Below are 12,206 nucleotides of genomic sequence, written 5' to 3' on the forward strand. Positions count from 1 at the left end.
GAAGGGAGGTATCAGTCGGGTGGAAACAGATGTGGTGTGACACGGCAACAGACGCATGCGAGAGGACCAGAACCAAGCCAACATGGGGTTCGCTCTGTATTTGGCGCGATCACCCAATACAGGGTTTTGTGCGGAAAGTAAGGGCTAAGCAAGATCGATTATCTAAATGGAGTAATGAGATTTTTGGAGGGAGAATCAAAGAGGCTCAGAAGTTGTGAGCCCAGCTCGGAATACTGTTCCGGCAACCATGGACCCCATCAGTTTTAGAGGAGCAACATGTGGTGCAAAAACGCAAGATCGATTATCTTATTTTAATGAGCTGTTCTGTTCTAGTTTTCCACCATGTGCACATGCCATTTTGGACACTGTGGATGCTAGGTTACAGATGAGATGAATAATCACCTAGCTAGTGGAAGAGGTAACAATGACATACGAGGAGATTCGGGCGGCGACTTTCCAGATGCATTCGTCAAAGGCCCCCAGCCCAGATGGTTTGAATCCCTTTCTCTATACCAAAAATATTGGAGCCTAGTCAGAACGGATGTCTACCGAGCTGTTCGAGCCTTCTTACATTATGAAGATATGCTATGGCAGACTGGCAGGTTAACTCTACTCATGTAGTGCTCATACCAAAGGTGCCGGAACCGCAGGATATGACACAATTACGGGCAATCAGACTTTGTAACATCATATATCGTATTGGAGCTAAGGTGGTAGCCAATAGATTGAAATTGGTGCTTGAATTTGTGATACAATATTGTCAAAGCGCTTTTGTTCCGAGGCGTTTGATTTCGGATAATACCATCATCGCTTTTCTTTTGAGCTTGCTCATGCGTTAAACAGGAGAAGGAGAGGGAAGAAGGGTTTCATGGTGTTAAAGCTTGACATGATCGAGCAAGGCTTATGACCGTATTGAATGGCCTTTTTTGGAACAGATGTTGCTAAAGCTAGGTTTCCATCCTAGGTGGGTGACAATGATTATGGGTTGTGTGCGAATTGTATCTTATTCTTTTCTTGTTCTTTTCAATTTATGACAACTAGTTCGTTAATATTACAACTAAGTAGTGAGTGTAATGCACTGTCTATCTTACCATTAATAGTTTAACTATATATATTATGAACCATTAATACATTATTACTACTTTGTGGTTGTGTGTTCTCTCCGTATTAATTCAACTTGTTGTTGCCTTTGGTCATTAGAAAAGATTTATCCATATTTAGGCACCATTATTGCTTTGTACTTGTGTTTTTTCATCACTATTTATTATTGTTTATTCTAAAAATTTTATATTAAAAAAAAAAAAAAACTAAAAGTGCTTTATGACAACCATAATTGCTTCTTATAGTGTTTGGCAAAAAAATGCTTTATAGAGGTGCCTTTTCAGTAATCAATTTCAAGAGCTTATGAGAAGCAATTGGATTTTCAATAATTTTTTTTATGTTCTTCTAATATAAGCGCTAAAAGTATTTATGAACAAAAGTTCTTCAAACATAAGTATTTCCAAACGAGCCTAATGATTATAAAAATTGGGACATACCAAATTGTTAATAGGAATATTAGTACTAGAATATAGTATATGTTTTGTTATTAGAGATTCCACACAAAGAATTGAAATCCCTATATGAAATGCTTATCCTTACTCTTAATCTTAATGATACTCATATGACTACATAAATAATATGTTTTCTTTTATCAAGGGGACATGGAAGTGGAGGAATATAATTTAGGACCCAACATAATGAATATGTCTTCATGCAATACATAAATGATTTATCTCTTTTAATATGTACTATGTTTTTGTTGTTGCCAAAGTTAGAAAGAGGGAGGGGCTTTTCTCACACACACATTGCCAAAATACAATGAGAGTTCGAATATGAGATCATTGATATGTACAATTAGAAATATTAATCGTTTAGCGTTGGTATCTATTTACTAATATTTCAGTTAATACTTCAACATATTTTGGTATATACTTTGATTTTGTTCGGTAATTCCGTTTATGCTAAAATCAAACCAACTGGTATGCCTTTGGATTCTTCGATTTTCGAATCGTAAAATCTAAGTAACGAACTAAAAAATTTCGATTTGTAACTAGTCGGTTAGGTTTTCATATCATATCAATTGGCGGTCTAGTATCTAACTATGATTATAATAATGGAGGAAGACAATGCTTTTCATAAACACAACGATTATGATGATAATAATCAAATAACCTCACAATTTCATACTTAAATCGATGAGCAATGTTGGGCTTTTTTTATTTATCACAAGGAATTCCTCTTTTAATTAGGGGATTCTTAAGCCCTAACCAAACGACGCCGCTTTCAACATAAACACGAGATCAACCAGAAGAGGAACATTTTTGGTGCGCCCTGTTTGTGACTCGAGCAAATCCACGACAACAAATCCCAATTCCACGCTAATTCCGTCTCTCTCTAAACCTCTCACCAATGTACTCAACAAAGCCCGGCCGAGTTGGCGGCGGTGGCTCTGGCCGAGGAACCGGAGCCGCCAAGCTTGGCCGAGCCTCCTTCCCTCCACCGCACCGCTCCTCCGCCCAAACCAGCCGCCTCTCCCTCGGTGGCGGTGTCTCCAACCCCAGAAGCCGCAACTCAGGCCCCGCCACGTCAGCAACCGCCGCTGCGCCTGCCGTGGAAGAGCAGTTCAGTTTAGTCGCCGGCCATAACCCACTTGCCTTCTCTATGATCATTCGTATGGCGCCCGACTTGGCCGAAGAGATCAAACGCGTCGAGGCCCAAGGTGGGGCCCCCCGCATCAAATTTGGTCCTCTGCCCAATAATCCCATTGGCAATGTGAGTATCTGGGGCAGTATTTGAACTGAGTACTGCTTAATTTTTGCTAATTTTGTTGGGTTCTGGAAATTTATATTTTAGTGTTTGTGATTTGCCTATGCGTCTCTTGGTCGTGTTTCAATGATTTCTCATTTCGTTCTTTAAATTCTGTTGTTTTATGAAGTTTCATAGAGAAAAAAAATTTGTGCTTGTACTTTTGGTTTGTGTTCTCCTTGGTTAGTTTTCAAATTTTAACTATTTTCTGTAGGTTACGGAATATTTTATAATTGTTCTGATGATCTTGTACTTGGTTTATGAGTAATTCTTCAATTGGGTTTTGCTTAAATCCTTAAATTTATTATTGGCAGACTTAGGAGTATTTGTTTCGTTCATACTTTTAATTTTTTCTTATCTTTTACGAGGCAACGTTGAGCTGACTTTTGGTTAGGTGCAGCTTATATAGTTCAAATCATATTCCTTTTGTTACTTTTTGTAGAATTATTACTTCGTCAACTAATTGGGTTTCCTGTAAAATTATTCATCTGGTGGGGTTGATGTTTTTTGGAGTTTTTGGGATAGTTTGTGCTCCCCATATGATAAAATTTGAATGCTTTTAAGCGTTTCCATTGGGATATTTGGAATTTTCTTCATAGTAGCTAGTCTTTAATATAGGTGCAGCAATTATCTTAACGTTTTCATTGCTTTGAATGGTTCAACATTGCATCAGGTTATTGATCTGGATGGGAAGGAGTTTACATTTACATGGTCGCGGGAATTTGGAGACCTCTGTGACATTTATGAAGAGCGTGAAAGTGGTGAAAGTGGAAATGGATTGCTAGTTGAATCAGGATGTGCATGGCGCAAAGTAAATGTGCAGCGTATCTTAGATGAGTCAACTAAGAACCATGTTAAAATGCGGTCAGAGGAAGCTGAGCGCAAGCATAAATCCCGCAAGTACGTAATCTGGTTGCTATCTCGGAGTTTCTTTACTTTATCATTATTCAGTGTCGATATTCATAATCTTTGGTTTCTTTTATTGTGTCCCAATTATATTTTTAATCCGCATCTCCATTGGTTGCTGTCTTGGTGGTTACAAAATAAAACACTATTTTAGGTGGTACTTAGATGCTAATAATATCATTATAACCCACTCCTAAATGATAGAAAAAATTGTTTTTCATCCATTCCAGATGATCTTCCTATAGTACATGTTTAAAATTTATTTTCAGTCGTGATCATTTTTGTGTGGCTCTGGTTAGCCATTAGTTATTTGTTTCAAGACTTTATGAGTACAATTATGAGAGGGTTAAAGTCTTTTGTGGTGCAACTCAGTTATGTCTTTGAGCTTTTTAGACTGTTGTCTTATTCCTTTGTTGTATCAATTTAATTTATTTTTGTTCCTTAAAACAGAGCCATTGTGTTAGAACAAAATACAGCTATGAAGAATCAATTAAAGCAATATGCTGCTGGAACTGGTAAGGTTTCTAATATCGGTTTCATGCATTTCTCTATTTATTAAATAGTATAGTTCCTTTTCTGACTTGTACAGAAATCAATAGTTTAGTGTGAAGCAGAAAAACTTGTGATGCATGTAAATTCAGTCTGTGTAGTCTTCATTGCCTTTATAAGCTAATCAGATTGAACTAGCTATAACTGTAGTGCCATGAGGATTAATAGATTTTAAGTGCTCAGCCTAAATTGAAGAACATTAATAAAAAAAAATTATGTACTTTAATTACTCAAGTTGTTTTTCTTTTTGTTTAAATTATTGCTGATCGTATATATATTCAGTTAACTACTGTTTTTTGCTTTTTAATTTTATGAAAAAGAATCACAATTGAAATCTCTGAGCTACTCAAGTGAAGTTTCTGATACCTCACTTGTTTCCAGCTAATCATCAGTGGAGGAATTTCAAACAAAAGAAAGAGCCTCCATTTAAAAAGCAGAAAGTTGAACTGCCTCAAGGTGAGTGGAGCCTTCTAGACATTTTTATTTCCTAACCCTTTTTTTTCTCTTTTTTTTTTAAAAGAGAAGGGGGGTGGGGGTTGTTTGGAGGGCGGGATTTTTCGATGACCAAGTTAATATACATATAGCATGCGGGCATTCTCAATGCATTGGAGGTGGGACTACATGCAATCCCTCATACAAGTGACGTCTGTGTATATATTGCCATGTTACTTTATTTAAAGTAAATTGATTGTGCTAATATAATATGGGGTAAGAAAAGACTGAAGTATACATTTACAAGTGTAGTGAATCTATTTCCGGCATTAAACCAGTCAAAGAGAAGACTAACACCATATTTTCTTTAACTGCACAACAGTAACTTCTTTGCCCTACAAATCTGTTTATTCCTCTCCTTCCAACAGAGATCACAACACTGAGTGTGGGGGTAAATTTCCAAATTAATGTCACAGTTTTGTTACTGGAGACTTGCCAACACCCCACGACAAGGGTCACCGAAATAGGCACTACCCACTGGATACTAAAAACCAAATAACAATAGTACCACACTTCTTGGGTGGTGGTTCGTTGTTTCTTGTGGTTTCTTGCACATGATGCAGTTATTCTTTATGTCAAACCTCCACCACCTAAATGATCAACCATTAGACACTTATTTTGCGCCACTGTCCATACAAGAAAAACTGTTTTGTCGTTACTCCTCCCACCCTAATTCAAGCTGCTAGGAATCCACTTCTACTCCCCAGTTAGCTCCTCATAATAAACTTCACTGGAAATCTCCCTTGCAATTGTCCCGCCCACTCAACCTTGTTACTATCCCCGGCCAAAAAAGAAAACCGTGCCACTATCCCTCTTCCCTCCCTTTTGTGGTTTGAAAATCTTTCTTCTTCCAGGTTTCCAGTTTTAAAGTTGTTAATTGAATTGCCATCCATTGATAGGATTTTCAGCTCCCCCTAAATCAGCATATAAAACTGGAATATCAGCAACAACTACTGTGAAGGGCAGGTACTCATCATCACCTCTTCCATCTCCACCTGAGCAATCCCGTGCTCCATCATCTCCATTAAGAACTGGAAATATTTCGAAGAGTCATGCAAGTGCAGAAGATATTGTACCCTTTCAGGTGACTAGTAAAGACAAACCTGCTCCGAGCTCTGATAAAGAAATTCCAATTAGGGGTACTACTACAGCACGGAAAACAGTGGGCAAAGGCAATAATGGAGCTAACCCTACAGATTTGCAGAATATGTTGATTACTTTGCTCATGGAGAATCCTAAGGGGATGAACATAAAGGTATGCACTAAATAATGACATTTAATATATTTGATATTAGCCTTGTGTCTACTATTCAATTTTCCAATCATAAAAAGTTATTTTATGTTATTTTATTTTAAATATCACCATTACTCCAAGTGGACTAATGCCACTTCGTGAAGGATATTTTCCCAAAAGGGACATATACCTCACCCTTAAGGGTGACACCACTTCACACAAGACAAAAACAGAAGAGAGTTCTACATTGCCTGATCCAAGATATCCATGTGAAGCCCCTGGCCATAGACACACCCAAGACAACCTCCCTAGGGGTTTAGGATCATGGACTCAAGGGAATCGACATTTAGCCTGCAGCCTCCACCATACATTTCATTTACTCATTTACAAAGATTTCTTGAAGACATTTTATTATTTCCTTTTGTAGTCACTGTTTTTAAGTACCTCACAACCAGACTTTATCACAATAAGTGGAAAATCAGTACAGTGTGATGAACATACTATAGGTACAAAACTCTCTCAAAGTAGTATAGGTGTATTACGTAGTCTTTAATTGATTGTGAAACCTATTTTTTAAAATCAATTTTAAATTATGTAATTATTAAAGTCTTTCATAAATTTTTATAGTACAATAATACATATAGTATTTTAATCACACAAAACCTTACGTGCATGGGATGAACAATCAAATTTGCCAATACGGTGCTTCTGGAATCCTACAGAATCGAGCAGCTGTTATAAATTCTTGAAATGTCTTGTTTTCTTCTCACACCACTTATCTCACTCTCTCTGTCTTGCATGTTTATAGGATTTGGAGAAAGCTATTGGAGATTCATATCCCAACTCTGTAAAGAGAATTGATCCCATTCTTAAGAAGGTAAGTGATGGAAATCCTTGATGCCTATTACTCAAATAAAATTAAGTAATTTTATGTTTTCTCATTCAATTTTGATTTCAGATTGCTAATTACCAAGCTCCAGGAAGATATCTCTTGAAACCAGGAGTGGAGTTAGAATCCTCAAAGAAACCTTTGTCTGAAAGTGGAAGGTACTTGAAGTTTTTTTTCTTTCTCCAAAGGCTACTCTTCATGATGAAGTCATTTAGTGGCAAATTTGTTTTCCTGTTCTCTTTGTCTTTTAGCATATACGGAATCTTGGGTCTACTACACAATACTAAACCTAATGGCTCCTGTGTATAGAAAGATAGAAGGAAAATGGGTATCTTATGGGCTGTTTGTATCCCCTTTGAGCTTGCATGATGTCATTAGAGATGCTTTATGAGTTCTCCCCTGGACTTATAAGTGCACATGCATTATGGTTGTTATGTCACACTGAATTTATTTATATGATGCTTGAATGTTAACTCCATTCATTGATATTGAATATCTGAAGTTTTATGCTAAACTACTTATTCTTATCCCAAACTACTTTACCCAGATTTCTTTCATTTACTTTTATTTCCCAACCTTTAACAACAAAGAACTCATGGACTATAATTTAGCTTTATAGTCTATCCTGGTTGTACTTGTATCCTTGTTTGTAAAAACCGACTAACAGTGGATCAAGCAAGGATTTCCTCTTGGAGATTTTGATGCAAGTTATATCAACATAATGATCACTCTTGTGGAATTATATAGTCTGTGTTCGGTGGTTGATAAGCTGCTAGTTTCTGTCTCTCTTTCTGCATGTATTTTAATGTGCATGTAATTAATTTCCAGTTCCCCAGAGGATAAACTTCGCCAGACGCCGGCTCATGATGAGAACCGTGATCAAACGCCTGTTCGAGCACCACACTTTGAAGAGAAAGTTACTCCTAAAGAGTTGGAAGAACGGGTTCAGGGACAGTTGAATGCTACAGTTGGAGAAGAACCAAATGCATTGATAAAAATTGATAACCAAAAGCATTCACCTGATTTGTTTGGTGATAGAAGGGGCTCCGACAATACTGAAGCTCAAGTGGGCAGTTCCAGCGATACCGGAAGTGACAGTGACAGTGATAGTGACAGCAGTGATACCGGAAGCGACAGTGGAAGTCCTAGCAGTAGCAGAAGCAGAAGCAAAAGTAAAAGCCCAGGAGGAAGCGGGAGTGTAAGTAGTAGTGATAGTGAAAGTGATGCATCTTCTAATAGCAAGGAGGGTTCTGATGAGGATGTGGATATTATGACAAGTGAAGATGACAAAGAACCAAAGCATAAATTGCAAGGCTCCGAACCAGGGTTCTCTACTTTGCCTGTCCCATGGAAAACTCCTGATGGCAGGCCTGTGCAGAGTGAGTATGATGAGAAGCAAGATGATCATGAATTTGACGCAGTTGAGATTGAAAGACACTTGCCTGATGTGGAAAAGAATACTGAATTTGCTGTAGTTGGTAACTCTAATCGTAATACAGGTGAACAGCCTCTGGAAGAAACAAAACCCTGTTCACCTGAGCATGGGGAGCCCCAAGACCTCCAAAGTTTGGTAGACCCTTTGTTTGGAGGGGAGACTACAGTCAAGGATGACTTCAGGTATGAGCAGTCTGACAGCTCTGAGAGGATATCTAAAGGTAAATCCAAAAGGGGTTCTGAGGTAAAGCACTCTGATGAGAAATCGGAACGCAAAAAAAGGTCAAAAACAGAAATCTCACATCAACCTCCTGTTTCTGTGGGTAAAGGTGTCCATTTTCCAGAAGCTTCTCACAATCTGTCTCCTGATAGACTCATTGAAGGCTTTCATAAAGACCCTGTCTCTCAAGCGATGAATAGAGCTGATAGGGGTGGGAATACTGAATCTGGCTCTCTAAGGGCATGCAACCAATCATCTTCTGGGAGACATAGTTCCGAGTTTAAACAATCAAGTCGGAAGTCCTTTGATCATAATCCACAGGCAAAGGTTCCTGATCCAGCAGAAAGACCTGATAGATATGCCGAGAGTTTAGGGCATGGCCGAATGTATTCTGAAAGGAGCTCTCATATGCATGAAGGTTTACCCCTACAAAAAGATAAATTTCATAGAGATAATCAAAATGAGGAGGGTTATGTGAATGAGAAAAAGGTTCCAAGAAATTCCAAGGAAGGTGGTATCCGAGGCAAACAATCAGTGCCCTTGGACTCCCACTACCAGAAACATGGTGATATGGCTGGAAAGGTCAAGGGGAGTGGACAGGTTTCCAGCCTGTTCTTGGGTTCTTCACCAAAGGATAACAGCAGAAATGGTGCAGACGGATCTCCTGTTGTTAATGGTAGAGGCAGTAAACTCCAAAGAGAGTTTTCAGACTTGGAGTTGGGTGAACTTCGTGAGCCCTTGCCTGAGGAAACAACAGTTAAGAAGCAGTTCGAAAGAAAAAGTTCATTTAAGCAGTCAGACAACAAAACGAGCACTTCAGAAAACTGGGTTTCTGATTTTAGTAAAGTGAAACCTGCAGGAAAGGCAACTTTTGATTCGGGAAGGCCATTCTCACCAGATTTAAACTCTAAGTTTCCTAGTAATCAGGAAGGCTCAAATAAAAAGAGGAACTATGAAGATCGCATTGAGGATTTAACAAGGTCTCAACCGAGAGCTGTGCAATCCCAGTCGCAACACCCTTCACGAGTAGATCAACCTGATGTGGGTCGCCCATTTAGTAAATCAGTAGATCTTAGTAGTAAATCTAGGCAGAATGAAGCTGGAGGTAGACAAGTGATTGGTGTGGATGGACATGGAGAAAGCAATAAAAAAGCAACCCCAAATGCTGCTCAGCAGTATGACTCTAAACGAGGTCTAGTTTCCCACACCATAAAAGAAAGTAAAAGACAGGCATCCAATATGATGGTGGATTCTGCTGATGTACGAAAGGATTCAATGCTGGCAGAAGGCAATGACAGTGATAGAAGAAAAAGGGATTCTTCTTCAGATGAGAATAGTTGTTCTTATTCTAAGTATGAGAAGACTGAGCCTGAGCTGAAGGGACCAATAAAAGATTTCTCTCAGTAAGTGAACATAAAGCGTTTCTACCAGTGAAACTAATCTAACCATGCTTTGGCCCTGTTGTATTTACTTCTGTTTTTGTCATCTGACTTACCTTGTATTTTTTGTTTTTCTTGTCTTAGGTACAAAGAATACGTGAAAGAATATCGTGATAAGTATGATAGCTATTGCTCGTTGAACAAGATCCTAGAGAGTTACAGGTAATCTGAAGATTCCTTTCATCTTTTTAAAGGCAATTTTGCTTCTTATTTATTGTTACTTGTTTAATTAATGGATTTATGTTTATTTCGTTCAAACCTGTGCATCTCAAAACAATTTATTCCTGCTAAATGTAGGAATGAGTTCCAGAAGCTAGGGAAAGACCTTGACTATGCTACAGGCACAGATAGACATTATAACATCCTGGGGCAGCTGAAGGAATCCTATCGTCAGTGTGGAACGGTATGCCTTGTTCCTGGTTTTCTAAATACCTTTCGCACTACCAGTTTGTACTTGATGCTTGAAATGTGAACTAATTCAGCAAGACATTGTCTCACTGTTTTCTTGTTTTGATTATGTAACTTCAGTTTCGCTTATTTTGTTTTCATAATTTTGCTCAGTGTTGTTTGCATGCCTTCAAATTTAGCTTCTTAGATATATCAGTGAAAATTTTACAGATCAATGCACTCTTCTAACTTCAACACTACACATATACGCCTGAGCATATTGTGGTGGAATCCAATTATTTACACCTGTGTACCTCTTGAATGATGAATAACAATACCCGAAAATAGTTATTAGAAATTGTAGTGGCTGATTTTTGTGAATGTTAATGACTATTGCAATGTATGGAAAACTAAAACAATTTAAAAAATTAAGGATGATATGATAAGAATAAAAATTATTTCGCTGTACTATTTCCTGCAGCTTTTCTGTTTCGAACTTGTACAAACTCTAAATTCGTTCTTGTACATATACAAGTTTTGAAGAACAATTTACCCTAACAAGCCACCAGATTTGGGATTAATCCACTAATTGGTGAGTAAGGAAAAATTTGATCAAAATAATGTTGTCATATAAAATAGTTAACATTGTGTTGCTGGTATTTATATATTTCAAATATTAGTGTAGATACTGTTTTACCTCTGATTCTATTTTTCTTGAGTATTTGCAATACATAAAGCGCTTTGGGATTTTTTTTGTTTTCAATTTCTCCCAATACTTTAAACTTAGCATTTATGGTTTATTTTTTCTTCAAATAATAACTAACTTTATCTTGTTGAGCTTTTCGGTTTGACTCAATTAATAATGTCACTTGCAGAGACATAAGAGGCTGAAAAAAATATTTGTGGTGCTTCATGAAGAATTGAAGGTAATTCATCCCAACCCCATCCACCTCCATCTTTGACTTGTTACCACTATGTAGTTGGACTTAGTCATGCTCTGATTGTTTCATTTGCTTTTAACCTTTTAGTTATTTATGTGAACACATCTTTTTGTACGATTATTCTGAATATGTTTCGTCTGCCTGCAGCACCTTAAGCAAAGGATTAAAGACTTTGCAGTCTCATATATGAAGGACTGAAGAGAGAATCTCATCCTCATTCACTAGAATTGAAGCCTCTTCCTTCAGGTCCTGAGGGTGAAGATGGATATGATCAACGCACAACGCAGTCCTTTATTTGGAGATAAATGTCCATGTCCTGTTGAGTGTCGTAGGGTTTTGGCTGTGCCTACCTAGTATATCCGTACATAACATTTACTATTTGATTTTTGTGTATATTACTTTTGTACTCAGGTCCGGCTTTTTGTTTTTTGTTTTGCCTGACCTATTCAGCCTATTAGGTTTATTGGGCTCCTTGATATTGTGCTTTATGTGCATATTTGTGTATCATACATACATTGGGTGGGAAGAAGAACTCAAGTAGAGAATCAAATAAGACTAAATCATTGATAGGATTCATGCAGATAAATTCTATTATTCACCCTTTTTGGATGGTGAAATTCAAATTCTATTATTCATGGATATGCTTTTGTTGGTGCTGTGTTTTCTTTGTCACCGCCAACAACAGAAACAAAGATGGTGACGGTTGTCAAATTTCTGTCATTGAATGTCCTTTGAGATTGGCTCCCTTGTCGGCGATAAGAAAGCATAAAACTTTTCTGTAAATGGTTTTTCTTTTAACAAAAAAGATTAGTAGTTAATAAAAGATTGAAAGACAATGACATTGTTTTGACAAAATTAAATTAGTGAC

The 12,206-nt window shown here is 37.5% G+C and overlaps 1 protein-coding gene across 1 annotated transcript; it reads left to right on the plus strand.

Moving 5' to 3' along the window:
- Nucleotides 1–2,339: 2,339 nt before the first annotated feature.
- On the plus strand, nt 2,340–11,985 carry LOC110769878 (dentin sialophosphoprotein-like protein). Its single transcript, XM_021973923.2, has 12 exons — nt 2,340–2,814; nt 3,521–3,747; nt 4,204–4,268; nt 4,684–4,758; nt 5,694–6,049; nt 6,837–6,905; nt 6,987–7,075; nt 7,746–9,974; nt 10,095–10,172; nt 10,308–10,413; nt 11,273–11,323; nt 11,486–11,985. Exons 1-12 carry the CDS (start codon nt 2,452–2,454, stop codon nt 11,534–11,536), a joined length of 3,759 nt encoding a protein of 1,252 aa, XP_021829615.2. The 5' UTR covers nt 2,340–2,451; the 3' UTR covers nt 11,537–11,985.
- The last annotated feature ends 221 nt before the right edge of the window (nt 11,986–12,206 follow it).

This window comes from Prunus avium, chromosome 3, assembly GCF_965620075.1.
Source record: "Prunus avium chromosome 3, drPruAviu1.hap1.1, whole genome shotgun sequence".
Taxonomy (NCBI): Eukaryota; Viridiplantae; Streptophyta; class Magnoliopsida; order Rosales; family Rosaceae; genus Prunus; species Prunus avium.